Consider the following 20,759-nt stretch of genomic DNA (forward strand, 5'->3'; position numbering starts at 1 on the left):
TACCACAAAAACACTGGGTACCTACAGGATACTAGGTGATACAAAATTGACATGATACTAAGTGATAAGTTTGTGTACCTAAGGCTGCCACCCATTACACCAGTGGTTTAGATAATTGTTCTGTATTTATTTGGTCCAGTCTTCCTTCTTCTGATATACACCGAGGGGCTCAAAAGACTATTCGTGGGGCTCGAGTCAGCATTTCAAGGGAACTCAGTTACCCCCCCCCCCCCCCGCCCCTTCAAAAGTACATGAAGTGACGTCCCCGCCCCTGATTATTCCGTCCACGATTCTTGTGTTAACCACCGCATCAAACGGGGCGCTCCGTTGTACACCAGCCAGTGCGCGATTGGCTGGCATATTCCTCGTGGTCTCTGATGATTGGTTATACCCTGAGTCATTGTCCAATCAGAAGCGTCCAACTAGCGCAGCTGATCCTTCGACGACCCCGGCGCATCCGTGCGATCGTGCCGCATGGAAAACGCCGGCGTTCGTGATCTGTGCGGCTAGGCGGGCGGTCGGGTGAAGTGCGCGGACCATTTAGGCTGGGCTGACTGATAGCACGTCAGTGAAGCGTTCGTGCCACAATGCACAAGCTAGCGTTTTTCGTGTTGTCGCTATGCATTTTGTCACGTAAGTAGGAAGAGTGGGTCAATGGGGAAGATATCTTTCTTAAGCTGCCTCATTTTGCTGACTCCCGACTTCAGATCGGGTTTCCCCTTCATTACACTGAATGTGGAACCTCATTGAATGTCGTGATGTATGTATGTATGTATATGACAGAGCATGACAGTGTACTGACTGGCTGTCCCAATTGCTGAGATAACCTGATTAATCCCCAGAAACTAAGAAATTTAAAGGTCAACAAATAACAATAATTTATTTTATTCTTAACTTGAGGCTTTTCAGTTATGTGTTATCCATTTTACTCCTTGAGATTTGGTGGTTTGGCATTTAAGTAAAATAAATATGCAGATCTTGGTTGATATGTATCTATCCAAACAGTCTGTTAACATTCTTCATTTAATTTGCAGTTATCAAAAATTCTTTCTTATGTAATCAATGACAAGATGTGCATGCTTAGGTACTTTGCCAAACCTCTGAAGCAAAGAAGGGAAGTACATGTTTTCTACCAAATGCTTAGTGTGTCATGGGAGCTAATGCTGTTAGCGCAGCATGGTAATGACTGTCATTATCCTTAAGAAAGTAGAGACCTGTAGTTTCACACTGCTTGTCCCATGACCCTGTCCCCCTTGCTCCAAAGAGAAGTTGTAGTACCCTCCCCAAAAACTCACTGGGTTTTCATTGACAAGGTCAGGGCTTTGTCAAATACTTCTTGTGAGCAAAGTCATTTTGTATCTGAATGTGAAGTGGATTGGTAGCCAGAAACAAATTTCTTGTGGATGCTGTGGAAGGAATTGCATTTGTGTAAAGCCCTGCTGAACATAAATGATTTAAGCTTAAGCAGTCACTTTGTTCATCAGTTTAATCATTCAATTTTTTTCTCAAATAAATTCAGACAAAAGTTTAATGAATTCAATCAGTTTAAGCATTTAGGATCCTATCTTTATAACTGAGTTTTACTTTGTGCATTAGGCAAATGCTCATGAAAGTTCACTGTAAGGCACCTTCTCACCAAAGCAGTGAAGTTTCAGTGATGAAATAGCTTGCATTGTTTTGAATGGTGATTTTGTTTGAGTACTCATTTGCTTTGTTGTGTAAGTGACTTTGTTATCCTTCAATATGATTGGTACATTTGATTTTATCATGCTTTCCTTTACAGAGGTTGCTGTACCAAAGGCTGCAGCTGAAGATGACATTGATCCAAATCCCAAAGTTGATGAAGATCTTGGAGCAAGCAGAGAGGGATCAAGAACAGGTAAATGCAGCATGAAATGAAGTATCACATAGACACCTCTGCTCTCCCAGTACTCGCTTCACAATGCTGTTGCTGTGTACTCTATCTTACCTAATGCTCTACATCTACTCTACCTGAAATACCACTATAATTTAGTTGATGTCAGCATACAATCACTGTATCCATGGGTGCAAATGGTCAGTCCATTTAACAACATCTGGAAGCTGCTGTGAAATGTTTCTCTGCCTGAATCTTGCACCACTTTTTGGCATGATGATCTATGAGTTGATGCTGTTGCTAGAGTTCATGTGGATAACAATTTTTCAGATACGGAGACAGTCGAAAGAGAGGAGGAGGCTATCAAGCTGGACGGCCTTAATGTGGCTCAAATGAAGGAATTGCGAGAGAAGTCTGAAAAGCATGTTTTCCAGGCAGAAGTTAACAGAATGATGAAGCTGATCATCAACTCCCTGTACAAAAACAAAGAGGTATGTAATGCTGATAACTCTTGTCATGCACTTAAAAGGTGATGCTCAATTTCAATCTGATAGCCAGCGTCGCTCATTGCCTGAACCAGAATGATTGTCTTACCCAGCCTCAAGGTTTCTTGTGATGTGTTTTAAGAGATATGTTGCAAGCCTGGATATGAGAGATGTACAGTTAATCCTTGGCTGTGTTGTTGAGCACTATTCAAAATGTTCAAAAGTTAGTCATCTCAGCCTCTCAGATGCTGAATGCTTTAGGATGTGTCTTTGGCACTGGTCATGCAAATTAAGTAAGTCAGCAGGGTTATAGTTACATTAATATCTAGCAGCTTCATGTGGCATTGTTGTGCTCCTGCAGTAAATAAAATACTGAGCCAAATGGAGAGTTGTGTTTTTCATTGTCATTCACCACAAAACAGTCAATTTTGCTGCACACATTTTCACTAATCGATCGTCGCTGCGATGTCGCAAAAAGGCCTGGGTCAGCAGGAGGTTGAGTCCCACCTGGCCCTGGCATGTTTGCTGACCACCTGCCTTGACTGCTGCACAGATCTTCTTGCGAGAACTGATTTCCAACGCGTCTGATGCTCTGGACAAGATTCGCCTGCTGTCGCTGACGGACCGGAACGCCCTGAACGCCACGCCGGAGATGTCCATCAGAATCAAGGTACGGCGGCGTGCGCTGGTGCCAGTGGATGGCGTCTCCGACGCGGGTTAGGCGTCCTGTCGCTGCTGGCGTGTGGCCGGCTGGGTATTATTCGCGTCTCCACAGGCCACGCCTACGGCCGGAGCCAGCCCCGGTCTGCTGTCAGCAGGCGAGGCCGCTGGGGCCGGGTGACCCACCCTGGCCAGCCCCGGTCTACTGCCACCAGGCGAGGCCGCTGGGGCCGGGTGACCCACCCCAACCAGCCCTGGTCTGCTGTCAGCAGGCGAGGCCAGCTGGGGTTGGGTGACCCGGCCCGGCCAGTCCCATCTGCTGTCAGCAGTGGAAGTCGCTGGGGTCAGGTCACCCGCTCTGGCCGGCCCTGGTCTACTGCCACCAGGCGAGGCCGCTGGGGCCGGGTGACTCGCCCCTTCGGGCGGGGACCGCCTCGCCAGTAGTGACTGGTCCCCCTACCAAATTACCAGGTGACTAGTTTCTGATCCATTGTTCTGGTGGTGATGTGAGAGAGATTGTGATTGTGTAAATGACGTGGACGTTTGGTTTCATCATGGACTGATGTCAAGGGTGGCTTATTTTTGGGTGTGGTTTTTTCCAGGCTGACAAAGAGAACAAGATGCTGCACATCACAGACACTGGCGTGGGCATGACAAAGGATGACCTCATCAAGAACCTGGGCACCATTGCCAAGTCTGGAACTTCCGACTTCTTGGCGAAAATGTCCGAATCCAATGATGTTCAGGAGCTGACTGATATGATCGGACAGTTCGGTGTTGGATTCTACTCTTCTTTCCTGGGTAAGTGTCATCAGGTGCCAACCACTTTGATATGCTTCGCCATTTAAAGCAGTGGTTTCTAAGTGGTACCACGTTTGTGCCCGGGTGTTGCGTTTGAAAATATTGGTGTACAAATGTACGCTGTACCAAATCCTGCCATTGGATGTGTAACGTATTTGGGCATGAATTTGAAAATTGCAGTGAATGCATGTCAAAACTTGTCAAATGCAAGTTTCATTGAAAATACTCCCTGTTGGTACGGATATAGTTACAGAATCTGTCTGGTGATGTTCAGTGTTCTCTGTGGCCAGTGCTTGTATCGTTCCATCCGGGTTCCAGTGTCCGACAATGTTATCGTAACGTCGAAGCACAACGACGATAAGCAGTACATCTGGGAGTCTGACTCGGCCAGCTTCAGCATCGCCGAGGACCCACGCTCGGATACCCTGAAGCGCGGCACCACCGTCAGGTGCGCCTGCTACAGCTGGCGCGGCGGCGGCGGCGCTCTTCGGCCGGCCGCTACCACGCTAGTTCCGCTTTATTGTTAAGCTATCCGCCCTGCTCTCGTTTTGCGTCGTTAGGAACATTTTGTCAATGCAGCAAATTTATTTCCCATTTTTTTCTGGTTATGATCTGGCCTCTTGCAAAACGTTGGTTGTATCAGCGAGACCCTGCTTTATTGCATACACCCAGGTACTGGGTTATGAGACATTGGTTATGGTGTTGTGCGCTATGCCGCGTTTGACAGCGTGGGTGGGACCCTGGAGAACAATGATGGTGTGTCTCAGGGACTGAGCTGGTGTGCTGTCACCCTTACAGCCTGGTGCTGAAGGAAGAGGCTCAAGATTTCCTGGAACTGGATACCCTGAAGAAGATCATCAAGAAGTACTCACAGTTTATTAACTTTGACATGTACCTGTGGGAGAGCAAGGTAATTGCTTGGTTACATGAAGTATGATGGGTGCACTACTTTGGGGCAATTAACAGTGATTAGTGGTTTATAGAGCCTTACCCGGCCTTGCTACAGACAGAGTAACTGGTGGTTAAGGGATCATTAGCTATCACGAATGCGCCGGCCTTGAGTGTGTTGGTGGGCAGTGCTGTGTGTTGAGGGTTCTTTCTCCTTAGACTGAGGACGTGGAGGAGCCAGTTGAGGAGGACGAAAAGCCGGAGGAGGAGAAAGAGAAGTCCGAAGATGGCGAGGTGGAGGTGGAGGAAGAAAAGGAGGAGAAGCCAAAGACCAAGACTGTCTCGAAGACCACTTGGGATTGGGTGAAACAGAATGATGCCAAGCCCATCTGGACCAAAAAGTGAGGCATGCTACTGATCAGAGATGATGTTGGGTGAATTCAGGGAGTTTTACAGAGGAAGCATGGTGAGTCAAGTTTAAAAAAAAACAACAACCAGCACTTCTTCATTTTGTTCCCTTTTACTGACTTGCATTGTGTCTTGTCTGTGCCAGTTACGTAAGCGTGCACGCATACCGCACAATGCGCCACGCGTGGGTGCGCACACACCATTTCACCTGTGTGATTGGACCTTTATATCAGCAGGTGCGAGAACAGCCAACATTATCTGATGCCGAGTGAAGTGCGTGTCATGTCGCCCACGCGCGCTGTTGTATTACGTCATGAATGCCGGCTTCCGCCCGCCAAACGGTTCTTCCTTCAAACTGACAACCGTGAGCAACATCTGGATATTTCTGGTCTGGGGCAGCGACAGCTGACGTGTCACGTGACACGCGCGCTCCCATCGCAGGCCGGCTGATGTGGAGGACACAGAGTACAACGAATTCTACAAGGCGCTGACCAAGGACTCCAAGGACCCGCTGGCCAAGACGCACTTCGTGGCGGAGGGCGAGGTGACGTTCAAGTCGCTGCTGTACGTGCCTCGCGTGGCCCCCACCGACATGCTGCGCAACTACGGCACCAAGACCGAGAACATCCGACTGTACGTGCGCCGCGTCTTCATCACCGACGACTTCAAGGACATGATCCCCAGCTACCTGAGCTTCGTGCGCGGCATCGTCGACTCCGATGACCTGCCGCTCAACGTCAGCAGGGAGGACCTGCAGCAGCACAAGCTGCTCAAGGTCATCAAGAAGAAGCTGGTGCGCAAGGTGAGCTGTCCGGTTACGGCGATGTCAGCAGTGCGCCGCCCGTGTGCGTGCGCGTGGCACGTGCGTGTGCTCGACGGGTGTCCTCCGGCGCCATGTGATTGTTTTTTTTTTGGGGGGGGGGGATTTCTGGGTGTTTGAAAATAATACAAGCCTCGCACATTTGTTTTCATAAGGGAGTGCGTTCACATTTATTAGGCGTTCACTTTTCTTGTAAACCCTGCACAAAATGGAACGTTTCCTTTTGGTTGCTTCTTCGTGAAACTGCATCAGATAAAGGAAAAAGTTCTTATAGGTTGGCATTGTGGTGTGCTGTATGTGGGATTTTGTCTTTGCTTTAGAGCCCCTGATGACTTGTTTTTGGTTCTTCCATTGTAAAAGGTTGTCGCATTCTGTTTAGCATGCCTTTCTACTACCATGCTGACATATACCCTCCAACTGCAGGTTATTGACATGCTGAAGAAGCTAAACGACGAAGATTACGAGCAGTTCTGGAAGGAGTACTCCACCAGCATCAAGCTGGGCGTGTTTGAGGACGCCTCGAACCGCAGTCGGCTGGCCAAGCTGCTGCGCTTCTTCACATCGCACGACGAGGAGGAGCAGACGTCGCTGGCCGACTACGTCAAGCGCATGAAGGACGGACAAGATCATATCTACTATGTGGCCGGAGCTGACCGCAAGGAGGTGGGTGCCAAGTGGGTTTCGCTGGCGCCCTGAAAGCTCGTTAGAGCTGGATGGTGTGGTTGGGCCTGTGGGTGCCAAGGAATAAGCCTATGGACGATCCTCGACAGCTGCGCCTCGCGGTCGCTGAAGAGCTTTCAGACAACTACGGATATTGCAGCGCCGCCGAGAATAACGTAGTACGTCTTACGGCGTCACGTTGTCGCACTTTCGGGGTAGCGTGGTGTTCGTACGTACCATACGCGCGGTGCGCAGGGAACGTGGCGTACTTTGGTTTCCTGCGTTGACTGGTGTGTGTGTATGTGCGTGTAAAGCTCGTGCTTAGGGCGCGGAATGCGTGTGAGCGGGCGGATGACGCGGCCGGCCGGTCCTCTGCGCAGTGCGAGTCGTCGCCGTTCGCCGAGCGTCTGCTCAAGAAGGGCTACGAGGTGCTCTACCTGACGGAGCCGATCGACGAGTACGCCGTCTCGTCGCTGCCCGAGTTCGAGGGCAAGAAGTTCCAGAACACGGCCAAAGAGGGCATGAAGCTCAAGGAGGACGTCGACAGCATGGAGGAGCTAGAGAAGACGTACGAGCCGCTCACCAAGTGGCTGGCCGATGACGTGCTGAGCGAGGAGGTGAGCTGAAGCCCGGCTGCATAGGCTAAGATCCGACTGATAGCGTGCGGTCGTCTTGCAGTGTGGGTGGCAAACGCACTTGTGTGGCACTGTTAGTTTGCGTATCGGATAAATGTTTGCCTGACGTTGTTTGATATCTCAGGCTGGAGGGAGCCAAACGCGCTTAAATTTCGTAGCGAGGATGTTGGTACGGGAATGTGTCGCTCTCAAATTGCGTTCAGACGTGGACATGTCTAGCGGCGTGGTGTATGGACACTGCGCGCAGTTTGAGAACCCCACACAACTTGCGGCACGGCGACCTTATAACTACGGCGTCCTGAACGCAACTGACCAGCTGATTTTTGCCGCCGTTTTACGTATTGATTTTGACCAGTATTCGGTGTGCAAGCATGCGATCCGGCCATCCGTCTCCGTGCGAGGCGACGCAAGTGGAAGGGTGAGCTTGTGTGACAGCGCACCGCCTCCGCCCGTGTTCCAGGTGGGCAAGGTGGCCGTCAGCAACCGGTTGACGTCGACGCCGTGCGCGCTGGTGGCCTCCCAGTTCGGCTGGACGGGCAACATGGAGCGGATCGTCACGTCGCAGACGCACACCAAGGCCGACGACCCTAGCCGCCAGTACTACATGGGCCAGCGCAAGACGCTCGAGATCAACCCACGTCACCCGCTCATGAAGGAGCTGCTCCGTCTGGTGGAGGAGGGCAGCACCGACGAGACGACACGCGACATGGCGCGCATGCTCTACCGCACGTCCGTGCTGCGCTCCGGCTTCCAGCTGAAGGACACGGTCAGCTTCGCGTCCAGCATCGAGACGATGATGCGCAAGACGCTGGGCGTGCCGCTGGATGAGCTGGTGAGTGACTTCTGCGGGGACGATTCGGCCCGGTGACCGTCGCCTTGTTGATGTGTAGGGGTCGGTAAAGCCGGTGTGGCGACGCTGCGGGTCGGCCAGGCGTTCACCACGGGGTTTGTGAAATCGTGGATGTGACTGTTGCCGGGTTAGCTCCTGCTGTTGGACCGCGGCGAGTCGACAGAACGAACGCACTGCTGGACGATTGCGAGCCAGTGCGGGCCTGATGGTGACCGTGTTTACCGTGCCCGCTGGCGGGTGGTGCCGGCTCGGCCGCAGCCGTGTCCTAACGCCGTGCCGTTTGACCGCAGCCGGAGGAGGAGCCGGTGGCGGCCCCGGCGGAGGAGGCCGAGGAGGTGGCGGCTGACGACGACGCCGCCGCCGCCGCCTCCGACAAGGAGGAGCACGACGAGCTGTAAGGCGGCACGCCCGCCAGCCGTCAGCGGACACAAACCCATGTGATATGTGGTGGGACAGAGCCGGACTCGCCGCACACGGCCACTGCTCTGTGTTTGCGTGTGTGAGTGGGCGTGCGGCGCGGGCAGCACGAGGCTCGGCCGGTCCTTCACTCCTTCCAGCTGTGGCGGTCAGGACGCTGTCCACGGTGGCGTCGCACGTCCGTGATGGCGAGTTGACACGCGGGGGTCAGGGGACGCAGCGCGCGTGGCACGGCTGGTTTGACTGGGCACGACTTAAATTGGCCGGCGGTGGATTTCGACTAGACCTGCGGTGCGATGTTCCGTTAGCGTGGCTGGGCGAATTTGGCAGTTTTGTTTTTGTTCTTCATTATCATCCGGAGTCTGGGAACATTGGGCGTAGTATGGTGGGTGCCGGGAGGCCGGTCCCAAGAACCACCGATTTTGAAGCAAATGTCCCGGAAGTAAAACAAGTGTTCGTTTTGGGGACTTCCCATTTCCGTGGGAATGGTCGTTGTATACTGGGGACGCGCCCACTACCACAAGGCTGGCCGCAACGAAGTTGAGTGTCGTCACCCGTTCGTTCGTGTTGTCCCAGTGTGGACGTTGAAACAATCTCCCGCGATTACCGATGCTCATCAGTCACGTTTGTTATGCATGATGCTATTTATGTTACACTGCAGTGACCACGCGTTTTATGTTGGATGTTCTTCGTGCGATAGCGGCATTAAAAATTGCACTTGTCCGTGTTGGCATTCCCCGACATGTAGATATCTGGGATCAATACAAGTCGTGCTACAAGGTGTGCCAGCTGTAATTCTTGGACTCAATGCCCTGTCCCGGGCTCTGCAAGCAACAGTCGCACTGGGGAACAGAACAGGACAATGCCGGCGCTCCAAAGGACACCATATCTGTGGCCGCCGGTATTCTGATTTGTGATTGGCAGACTAGGTTTCAATCGAAATAAAATGTTTCTAAATAAGGGAGAACTAGCAGTAAGAAGGGGAGCACTTCCTTTTCCTCGTAAAATAACCAGGAGAAATATGATGTATAGATGTGTCGACATTTCGGCTACATGCTTTTGTCGAGACGAGTAAGGGGTGGCGTGAAGGCACGTGGCGACGAGGGCATGTGGCTGAGACGTCAATGCATCATCTCTTCTTTCTCCTGACCGCCCTGCGGGGAACGAGGCCAACGAAACTCTTGCCTACGGGTATATCATTCCTCGCAAATGTACTTCAGCAACTTGCGTAGAATCATAGCTGGCGTATTTCTTTGTTTACCCAGTGGGCCCAGAGGTCATTGCCAAAGCATAGCTGGTAGTTGGCATTGCATTTGCATTGCATTGCATTGCAGAGATCATTGCAGAGCATTGCTGGTAGGCTTTGTAACACTTAGCCGTGATTTAAGATGCATGCCCAGAAGGCGGTGGTCCAGACGGCGCGTGACGCTGGCAAGGTGGTGGTTTGCTCATTGTTAGGCGCCAGCGTTTTGTTGGCAGTCCGTTCCTGTCTTCGCTGCAAGGCAGCTCAGCAGACAGTGTGCTTGCGAAGTGATTGGCAGCTGCTGCTGTCTGCTGTGCGTTCGTGCACCCTAGTGGGCTCATGCGATGACATCGTCTCCTGGAGAAAACGTGGGCAAGCCCGCGCCGCATGCAAGCACAGTGAGCGATGGTCGATGTCTACGAGCTTGACCGCCTCATTGCACTCATGCGAGACCCATATATTGCGGGAGCTTCCTCGGGCGCCCCGCACATCCACTGGCTGTAATTCCGAGGTTTTTTACCCACGGTTATGGGCATATGGGGTTCATAGCAGCACCCCAAGGACCACTCTGATCTAGCTTCTCGGGCAGTGATTAAACCCGTCAAGTTTCGGCCAGAGTAAAGTGCTGAATTAGCAACAGATCATGATTTGTTGGATTTGTAAACGACTGTTTTTTGGGCATCAGAGCATTGTTCTGCGTGAGAAGGATAAGATCACAGGACTTGGTGAGCCAAGTTTGTCTATTTTTCGGGCATATTTCATCCGAATAACAAAATTCGTACCGTCAGAATTTCTCTAATTGCCATTCGTCTTTTTACATCGAAACCAATCGCACTGAATTTCTGCCACCAAGTAGGTTTCCTTTGAGCTGACTTCTGCTCATTCATTTCGTGTTGGCCGGAGTGTCACAGCCAGGTCCGGACCCGGGTTGAAGTCCGAGCACATTTCAGATGTTCGACAAGTTTGATTTCAGCTAGGCCACTTGTTGCGCTAGCTGACTGGTTCTTCAATGACGCACACCCCAGCCGGGACCAGCTGAAAACGACACAGGGTTCGAAGCTTTATCAATTAAAAGGCAATACGTCGTGCCTAATGGGTGACGTTTCAGCAGTATCACATCGTTTCTACTCGGTAAGTAGTTCAGCCCCGGACCGCATATGCCGCCCACACCAACTTGAGCAGCTCAGCGGCAGCCAAATACCGACGTGGTGTATTATGAGACGCCAGATGTGGATTGTACGCTTGGAACATCCAAGGGAGGGCGGAAAGGCTTGGCTAAACCAACTAGTTTGCCATTTCAACCAGAGGTGGAATCTTCTGCATGCAGATACAGAAGCGATACGTATCCATCATCTGTATATTACATTGCTCTTAACTCATCAATTTACCCATTGCCCAGAAGTCAGGAAAGGGTGTCATAACGTTAATAACGTCCACGAGGCTAGGCGGCCCCCTCGACACCAAATCATGAGGAAGCAGAAAGCCTTTGTAAAATCGCATCGAAAGCGCGAAATCAGGCAGAACGACGTGACACTCCATTACGAAAGTAGATTCATCCTAGATTTGGACGTGACGCCACGCCCCTAGCGCGTGCGCCAGTCCCGTGGGCCGCGCCGCCGACACTGCACTGGCGCGGCCCACGGCTCCGCCCGGCCGGGTCGGCCTGCCCCGACACTACCGCCCGGCCGGGTCACAACAGCACTGGCCACTGGGCGTCCATGCGTCCCAGACACGCGCGCGCGCGCTGCCCAGTGGCGCGTCAGCAGTCTGTATCACGTGCGGCCGCTGAGCGGCGGCGCCACCGGCGGTCTATTTGGCGCAGCGTTCGAAGTACACCGTGCCGACGTAGCCGCCGCGTAATGACTTGTTGACGTTCTGCTCAAACTGCCGCCGGTTGTGTTGCAGTACCTCGGCTGCCTCTTTGTTAAGAGGGTCCTCTGGGTTTGGCTCCTGAGGTGGATTGAAAGAGTGGGCTTAGTCAATAGGCTTCGCTTACCGGGCGCGGAGGTAACCCGTCCGGGTCCATAATGGAGGCACGAACACAGCTAAGCTCGCTCACATGGAACAACGAATGGCCTCGCCACAAGTTCACCACAATACGTCACTGCCTCAGGCTGGAGTAATGCCACCATGTTTCGGTGCCATAAAGACGCACAGTCGAGCTGGCTTGCAAGGTACGAGCCGTTTGTTGGAAGTCGCACCAGAGACCCATAAATTATAACTCACATTTGCATTGTGGCCAACGCTACGTCCCTGGTGTGATTGGTAGCACCATGAGAAAACATTAATTGGAAACACTCTGTCATTTGACACTTCAATGTGCTTAAATCGTAGAGGCAAACAAAATAAAAACAGCAAAAGCAAAGCTGGATATGTGCGCAGCCAGTCAAGACAGCAATGTGAGACAGCATCGCACGTTACAGAGGCCTGACGAAGCACTTTCACCAACAACGAAAACTACCTCACTGCCATAGCGCCTTCTTCAACCGACCCGTCACGGAACGACAAAGCACATGCTAGTGTTGCACGAGTGTTACTGAGTTCAGTGCCCAGTGTTCCTGAGGCAGAAAACACGATCATGCATAACTCGCCCCTGACGTACCAGAAACAGGTACTGTAGTCCGTACACTATGGAGTTCACGGTGAGCACCGGCTTCCAGTCCTCTCGCAGAATGTTGAGGCAGACGTTGCCCTCCAGGTCAATGTTAGGATGGTAAACCTGCATCAAAGATTGGTCAGCGGAGTCCGTATGATTGGCCAGTGGCGTCCGTATGATTGGTCAGTGGAGTAGGTGTCTTACCAACGACGGCGTTATAGATGCAACAAATTTGGTACATTACATTCAAGTCGGCGATTAAAAAAAAAATGGGCGTGGCGCCCCATTCACACTTGATTATGTTATTCACCGCATGTACTTGACGCTCAGACTTTGTATTTCTGTAATTTGTTTCCACACATATGCGAGCCTGTTGACACCCCGTGGTCGCGATCACATCATTCCACACGTCAAGCTTCATATTTGCTGCGTCTCAGCTCATCTTTGGTGCAGCACAAACAAAATCACATCATCTTGTGGACCACAACGCCAGTAAGACTCGTGCAGCGTGGATCGCGGGATGTGGGTGTTGTCCTTTTGCTATCATATGGATTACACGAACAAGTGATTAATAAAGCCATATGCCTTTGACTACCGAAGACTAGGCTTCATCGATACGTTGGAAAGCCAACATTTCATGACATCCAACAGGTTGAGGTCCACTGATGCCCAAATCCGCGCGCTTATTGATAAGTCGCATTGCTTAACAAACGGTCGGTTGTGAGTCAGGGCAGATCTGGAATTTTTGCCGACGACCGATGCTTTGGCGGCGATCAATGGTTCTTGATATCATCATCACGCGTTGCGAAACACACACGCACGCACGCACAATTTTTCTTTTTGCCTAACTAAAAGATTTTCATCGAATCGAACAGGGTTACACGCCTGTCTCCTGTTCATTACTCTAGCTTAGTCGGATTAGGCAATACACCACAGCGACTTATGTTCCTGGTTGGTTCGATGAAGGTGGTAGGATATCCTCCGGCTTGGGCGTTCTCCGAATGATAACTGGCACACTTATGGCCCAGACAGCTTTAACATACTAATGTGTTATAGTCGCTGCTTTCGGCTACATTATGCAGTCCTCACGTCTTCATTTTCTGCTGTCTGGTACCGGCATCTGACAGAAATATTTAGAAACGCTCCTCGGCCGGCGGGTCCGTGGCTTGTGCACATCAGAGTGACTGTCTTCATACGCCAGCCCACACTGTTTCCAGTGGGGTGGTCCGCTCTCTTCCCCGGCAGAAGTTGTCCGCCTTGCGTAGCGGCGCCGATGGGTCGTCTAGATCTGGACCCGGTTTTGGTCAATGCCCTTCGCACTCTTCGCCATATGGGACGTTGGCCTTCCTAAAATAACCAACTCCTTTGTCTGAGGCACGAAATATTCCCGACGTTCTGACGATTTTCGCCCCCCCCCCCCCCCCCCTTCCTCCTACAGGAACCTACATGTATGCCCGACGGGAATGTCTCTCCCTCGGATTAGCCCCGGAAGGGTGCATAATGCCGTCGCAGTGTCCTGTTTCCACGCGCACGAGAAATTCAAGGTACCTATCACTTGAAGTACAAAATAGCACTGCAATGTTGCTTTTCGAAAGCATCCTCTCGATGCAGCGATGTCCGAACCATCCTGGGTGTCTCATTTTCGCGACATCACCTCTCCGCTCTGCCTGTGAACAGCGGCGCCCGGGACATTCCACTGAGTGTGATTTGTATGCTGACTGGTCTAGATACATTGCTGTTACCCTCCGACTGTCCATTTACACGTCAACTATCTCGCTGCTAATATTGTGCCCGCGTTCATCACTGCATTGATGTGTGATGTCCTAGGCATTAAGGCGTTGGTTCATGTTTAACGTGCAGCGTTTTCAATGTTCGAGTTTCCGGCCGGAGTTAATTCTATCCTACACTTTCACCATTTGCTCTCATTCTATCTCACAGTCCATGCCCCACGATGCCTTCTCATGTCATCCATGCCATCACGATTGGTACATTAATGGCAACCGAAAAGCATGGACGCAACAATACGATATATCGGTCATACACCGCTAAATGCGCCACGCATTTAAGCCGGCATCGTTATACGTGGATGCACCAACCGTTCCAATAAACAATGCGCTAGGCCGTGTCAGCATGAGGCCGGACGGTGCCATCGCTGCCAAGACATTGCGCTCGGCGGCGGATCGGCAGAGCGTGGCTGTGAAGCGCAGGCTGGAGCGCCAGCGCGCTGCCAGAAGAGGCCAACTGACCCAGTGGTCATGATACACGACACAACAGCGTGGCGACCAAGAGGAAATGTGACGCCATCTAAATCGGACTGGAGATATGTCAGCAGCGCGAGAGGCAGAGGCATCGGCTGAATCAAGACATGCATGTGTAAGCATGGTGCATTTAACAGGGACACAATGAAAATGCTGTTGTATGCAGCAAAGTGACTTAGACATATCATAATTGGTATAACTCATTTAAGATATTGCTTACCATTGTATCACATTTCACTTTCGGAGGCTCGTGGGGGTAGCTGGGGCCCACCTTGAAGCTGAACACGAAGCGGCCTCCCCTATAATAGCCCTGGAAATAGACGAATAGCAAAGGTGATCGGCGGCGCCAAGTGAAGCGAAACCATAGCTGGGCAGAACGCCAGCTCAGCAGCACATCATACCCAACACTGCCATAAAACCATAGCTGGGCAAAACGCTAGCTCAGCAGCACATCATACCCAACACTACCATAAAACCATAGCTGGGCAAAACGCCAGCTCAGCATACCCAACACTACCATAAAACCATAGCTGGGCAAAACGCCAGCTCAGCATACCCGACACTACCATAAAACAACCGCAATGGTCGTCAGCGTCACGCTGCCACATTCTTTGATGTTTGTCAAGCAGGCAATCCAGCCCAGCAAGGGTCATCAGTAACGAAATGCACAAGCTTCGAATCAGATGAGAAATCACCGGCCTAGGGTTCCGCCGAGCAACGAGGCAAGTCAAAGCAGGCATCTGTTGCTTGAACAATATCACGATGACAGCGCCGCCAGTGAGAAGAAAACCCAGCGCGGCAGGCGCACCAATCGCGGACAGCACAAGCCGACTACTAGCCGACCCGGCGCGAACAAGCTGCCCGCCGGGACGGCCAGCCAGCTCACCTCGTCAGGGCATATGATCAGCTTGAAGTTGAGCAGGTCGTCGGGGTCAGGAAACTCCGTCTGGCACGTCTTCGGAAGGTTTAGCTCATTGATATCTGAAACACAGGCCATCCCGTCGAGCGAACATTTCGGCAACCCGCGCACCCGGACCACGTGGCTGGTGCCGCAGAACCGAGCACCGGCCCGCCAGGATGCGGTCGGCAGAATAATGGCGGCCGCGTCAATGTGTGTTAACGCATTAATGTGCATCTGAAGACATTCCGAACACGCAGAGCTTGTTCAATGTCGACCAACCGAAAACGAAGCCACAAACATACTTTTTGGATCTTAGTCCTTCTTGATGAACTCTGGATATAACTGTCTTTTTGAGTCACCACATTTCCAACGTTGCGCGTATTGCATTATTCCCTAACTTTACCATCTTCATCACGCGCTTGCCAGCAGATCTGTGGGGCTCCTGACTGCGGTTGATATTTTGCCATCAACTTTACTCTGGCAGTGTCATGTGCGGCTAGGTCATACCTAGGCAGGTGAAAGAAGGCACTAATTTTCGCCCATGTCGTCGCGAATGGCTGCGACGCCAGGACCAAATCCTCTCAGCGTTAAGCCCTCTTGGCTGGCCAAAGACTGAAGACTTTTTGTCCACCTGCGGTGTTCAAGAAGCGTTCAAGTTTTCGTGCGGTCCCACAAAATAGCGAGCTAGCTAACCATTGTCTTATGGTCAGGACGACGGATCGCCTCGGACGACGGGGCAGATGTGTTGTGGGCGGGGCAGATGTGTTGCGGTCAAATTTCTCATGCTGCTCGCTTGCATGCTGGCAAGCTGTTTTTCGGTCCTTGAAAGGTACCAGAGAAATTGGACCCAATGTCTTCCGGAGCCTTACTCTCACGTAGGCTAACACACACTTCTCCCATCAGAATGACATGTTTAATACGGCTAAAAGACACAAATGGGCCAGCTTCATGCGGCGTTTATCCGGCTCCGGTTCAGTTCGCTATCAGTGGGAGTGACACTTGTTTACACTGATATCCTATTACGATGAGTGCGTTACAAAACACGATGTTGGAATAAACGATGCTTGCACAAGGATGCTTGAAAGCGCACTTGGATACTGCGCTCTCGTATCGTGCACGAGGTCACAAATACAACCGAACAGCGAACACAAAGTGCTATCCTGAAACGGCTGTCGCATCGAACACGTCTGCCCTGCGTAATGCAGTCTCCGTCTTCAAATGAGGCCGAGCGTTCCCAGATCGCGTGTCCTGGTAGGCATACTCACAGTCCTTACTCATACTATGACATACTTGAAATTCACGATACCTACAGCAAGATCCGTGACCATTGAGAAGATATATGTGAAAGGCAATAGACTAGCTCGCTGTTGAATATGTTTATAATCAAACAAATGTTAACAATAAGAGCAGGCTTCAGGTAGGAGTAAAGCAAACTACCTGGCAATGTGCACGCAATTCTGGATCTGCCCCCAGCGGCACACCAAAAAACTGTGTTGTTGTTTTTTGTCACTTGCACTGTGACTGTGGGGCATCCATGGCTCGACCAGTGACCTGCACAGCGGGACACTGACTGTAAAGCCACAATTGAATTTCGCATTCATTCACAATTGTCTGAGGTGTCATATGCGCCTCACTTTGCTAGTGGAGCACAATACCATTTTGAGCCAAATAGTTCAGTGTGTAAGTTTTTCAATCTTTTAGGAACATGTTCAAGTATGTCCTTAGATTCTAAATGCATGTCCATTTTACCAAATTTTGAGCAAATGATTTTGTCTCACTCGAATTTCAGTGAATTATGATTGGGACCAGGATATATGCAGAGGCCCAGCCCAATATTTCTGGGGCCCTGGCCAACAGTGTGGGGCCCCTGGTGGGGGCCCAGCCCAACATTGGGGGGCCCAGACCAACATTTAAGGGGCCATCCCCCTCCCAAAGAAACATGAAGACCCCTGGTCCTGCAGTTTCTCTAGAGTACATGTTTGAAAGTGCCCCAAAGGTAAGGTATTCCCTTTAATTTTAATTTTCAAACTAAACCAAAGGCAGCCCATTTAAAATGTCAGAGCTGAAACTTAAGCCAGCCATTTACAAATGGGGCAAAGCTGAGGCCAACAAGACACCTCATAGTCAAAGCCAAACCTGGAGTCACTAAAGGAAAAATGCAGCCCTGCAAAGCTGAAGCCAAAGATAGTTTCATTGTCAGGCCTGCCCATGGCATGTCATAGCATCACATGGCACATACACTCATGCTTGTTCTTTACTTGGTCCATCATCAGCTAAGCTAAAATTATCCTCAGGACATGAAATTCCATGCCTTTTGGTGGTCGGCATGGATGAATGGAACAACCATGTGCTTTTGTGAAATAAATGTAGCACTTGCAATGAACACAAGCACCCATGTTAAGTGCAATCCACTGGTAACATTCAACTTTATGGGTTGGATTAATGTGGTTGACATATCATGATGATGGGATGGATGGGATGGATGCAACAATGGGCACAGATCTGTTTGTAGTGAGGACAATTGGTCAACCTGCCACAAATTGACTGGCTGAATCATGGGAAGATGACTACATCTCTTCCAGAATGATGAAATTTTTTTTCATCACGCATGTAGACTTTGACCAGGGGTTATAATGCCAAATTTTCAGGTTGCATGCTGATAAACATAAGCACATTTTCAAAAAAATATACAGACATGAGTGTTCAGTTTTTGTAAGACATACCCAAATACAGCTGACAATTTTGATGGCTACATCATACTGAGCAGAGACAGACCCACACTCACATGTCCTTAAGTTTAAGAGGAGCTGTAATATCATTGCTTTGGAGGCCTACCTTGAGTTCATACAAGCTAAATATTGCAGTACACATTGCTCACACTTGCCAGCCACAAGATGTACACCACCATGCATATATGCATCATCTGTATACCTACAGAGGGTACAGTTGCATAAATGTGCCTGCAGCCTAGAAAAGATCTCAGGGTCTAATCAAAAGATCCCATGAATATAGAGTCCTATGGGATCCTGGAGCTATCCTTAGAATCCAGACACATGCTCAATACAATGGCATTGCATCTTGTGAGTTTGTGTCAAAATCATTGTCATGTGTTTCTTTTTATGGAGGGGATGACCTTGAAGTGCAGGCACAAAGCACACTAAACAAGTACAGCTAGCTGTGCACTCTGTTGCAATAGAAAGGTCTGGCCAAATTCAAACAAAAAATACAACTATTTTCAACAAACAGCAATGCCAACATAAAGTGAGAATGAAATTTACCTGATGATAAGTTGAAAGGCAAAGCAGCCCATGGCAAAAATTATTCCCGCCCTACTTGGAGCACATTCTAGGTTGCCCAATGCATGATGTTAACATCTCTGCCATGGTTTATAACAAGGCCCATAGCATGATATAATGCATAGAAATGTAATATGAGCAGATCCTTGCATTCTCATTAGCTCATGGCTTTCAGGGCATTTCACCTGAACATAGGCATCCAGATAGTGTCACATTTATAATGCTAAATAATGTAAGCATAAATTATCTATTTTCTGATCACAAAGGTGAAAGGTAGTTAACAGTTAGGTAAAAAAATCATATCATAACAGTTGTTATGAAATTACTTAATGCATAAATATTTAAAAAATGCTGCTAAATAATGTAAACATAAATTATTTATTTTCTGATCACAAAGGTGAAAGGTAGTTAACAGTTAGGTAAAACAATCATATCACAACAGTTGTTATGAAATTACTTAATGCATAAATATTTAAAAAAATGTTAAGTTCATGCTAATTTTGTGGTCTTTACTATGATATTGAACAGCAAAAGTCTCAGGGAAAAATAGTTGAAACCTATTTAGGGTTGTTCCATTACAATCTGAGATCTTGTCATGGCTTAGTCATGCACAATGGGTCATGCAAATTGCGAATGAAGATCAGTTACTGTCTTTTGATTTTCTACTTGCATTGTTTCACCCTAAGTAGCAATGAACATCCAAAAGTGAGTCAATGATAAGGATAACAAATTATGGCAAATATGCAATCAAAATGTTTGGGACAGACAGAATCCTGCCAAAACACAATTGAGCTGGCTTATTTTTGGAGCTTATGACATTACTTGCCTGAAAACATAATCAATCATCAGATCTGGTCATTTTATAGTCCCACAAACTTTAATCTCATGTAGCTCCTCACAATACTTTTAATATCCAATTACACCACTTCTGCAAAGCTGTCTCAGCTTGGAAGTTGTGCCCCACCTCTGCCCCAAGATCTCATCCAAATCTACCAACATTTGCAAAATGATCAATAGCTGAAAGGTTTCCAGACTCAGTATCCTGGTTTCATACATTATCACAAGAAAGCAGAATGACAGCTCATTAACTGCAAAACTGCCACAAGCCACCCTGACCCATCCACCCACACACTGGGCCTAGCCCAAGTCCTTTATGTATCAATTATTATGGGGAAACCTTCAACCACAATACAGGATCTCAAATGAAAACAGGAATGTCTCACACAGCGAGATGTGCACATCACGATGCCAACCTTTTGTTACTCTGAGCTGAGCAGCCGACAGCCTTTTCGAGCTTGAGGGGGACTGTCCTGTTTCGTCTCTCTTCTGTTGCTTTAGAGAAAACAACTTAATCATGTTGATAGCCGAATTATAAAGGCAGCTTGCAATAACACCAAGGAACGAAAAGCTCGGCTTTAATTTTAAGGATGTTTGCCAGCTCGGGCCGTTACCCCCACCTCCCTTTCCAGCTCCACCGTCCTCAACCCCTCCACGAAACCACGCTTTACAAAACGCACTGCATAAATGGGGCTGTGCTTCGAGCAATGCATCAAGCCTTCCATAAAGAAACAGGTGTGCTGTGATTTTTGCACGATCAGCTGAGTCCTCAAGCTCAATCGGCTGCTGGGGCATTTTCGCGTTCTCAATGGGTCGTTTATAGACTTAAACTACTGCTTTAATATTTTTATCATTAATTTTCCGTTGCTCATAAATCACTTAATTTTTCAAGAAATAAGGAAGTATTGTATTACCTGCAATTGTATTTCTGAAAAAACTTTCCATTTAGAACCCCAATCATCTGACTCAGGATGCGACATTTAACTTGAGCGTCCTATTAACTGGTCACCAAACATAAACTAAAATAACCAAAACGAGCCTACCTACCAAATTGGATGCATTAGCACCAACATGAACATTTCATCACCGATTCGATTATTGCCACCAATATGGGCGTTTTTACCACCGGTTTAACGAAATCGTTAACCG

At 49.5% G+C, this 20,759-nt stretch overlaps 2 protein-coding genes across 2 annotated transcripts; one reads left to right on the forward strand and one right to left on the reverse strand.

Moving 5' to 3' along the window:
• The first annotated feature begins 476 nt into the window (after nucleotides 1-476).
• On the forward strand, nucleotides 477-9,262 carry Gp93 (heat shock protein 90 Gp93). The gene is made up of 13 exons (XM_037230750.1): nucleotides 477-633; nucleotides 1,784-1,879; nucleotides 2,186-2,346; nucleotides 2,894-3,010; nucleotides 3,603-3,801; nucleotides 4,120-4,249; nucleotides 4,600-4,711; nucleotides 4,909-5,090; nucleotides 5,539-5,899; nucleotides 6,341-6,580; nucleotides 6,958-7,194; nucleotides 7,673-8,044; nucleotides 8,353-9,262. Exons 1-13 carry the CDS (start codon nucleotides 588-590, stop codon nucleotides 8,458-8,460), a joined length of 2,361 nt encoding a protein of 786 aa, XP_037086645.1. The 5' UTR covers nucleotides 477-587; the 3' UTR covers nucleotides 8,461-9,262.
• Nucleotides 9,263-11,061: 1,799 nt separating this feature from the next.
• LOC119108463 (NEDD8-conjugating enzyme Ubc12) lies at nucleotides 11,062-20,355 on the reverse strand. Its single transcript, XM_037232033.1, has 5 exons — nucleotides 20,027-20,355; nucleotides 15,463-15,557; nucleotides 14,797-14,886; nucleotides 12,325-12,441; nucleotides 11,062-11,672 (listed from the first exon to the last, which is right to left on the reverse strand). Exons 1-5 carry the CDS (start codon nucleotides 20,127-20,129, stop codon nucleotides 11,532-11,534), a joined length of 546 nt encoding a protein of 181 aa, XP_037087928.1. The 5' UTR covers nucleotides 20,130-20,355; the 3' UTR covers nucleotides 11,062-11,531.
• Nucleotides 20,356-20,759: the final 404 nt, after the last annotated feature.

The sequence above is a fragment of the Pollicipes pollicipes genome, unplaced genomic scaffold, assembly GCF_011947565.3.
Source record: "Pollicipes pollicipes isolate AB1234 unplaced genomic scaffold, Ppol_2.1 Scaffold_6686;HRSCAF=7923_pilon_pilon_pilon, whole genome shotgun sequence".
NCBI classification, from domain to species: domain Eukaryota; kingdom Metazoa; phylum Arthropoda; class Thecostraca; order Pollicipedomorpha; family Pollicipedidae; genus Pollicipes; species Pollicipes pollicipes.

Excerpts from the sequence above, each read along its gene's own strand:
- Gp93 (XM_037230750.1), top strand. The coding sequence starts at position 588 with ATGCACAAGCTAGCGTTTTTCGTGTTGTCGCTATGCATTTTGTCAC. Across the intron at positions 6,581-6,957 it reads CCGGAGCTGACCGCAAGGAG|TGCGAGTCGTCGCCGTTCGC; the intron begins GTGGGTGCCAAG and ends TCCTCTGCGCAG. Across the intron at positions 7,195-7,672 it reads ATGACGTGCTGAGCGAGGAG|GTGGGCAAGGTGGCCGTCAG; the intron begins GTGAGCTGAAGC and ends CCCGTGTTCCAG.
- LOC119108463 (XM_037232033.1), bottom strand. The coding sequence starts at position 20,129 with ATGATTAAGTTGTTTTCTCTAAAGCAACAGAAGAGAGACGAAACAGGA. Across the intron at positions 12,442-14,796 it reads AAGTGAAATGTGATACAATG|GTTTACCATCCTAACATTGA; the intron begins GTAAGCAATATC and ends TCTTTGATGCAG. Across the intron at positions 11,673-12,324 it reads GACTACAGTACCTGTTTCTG|GAGCCAAACCCAGAGGACCC; the intron begins GTACGTCAGGGG and ends AATCCACCTCAG.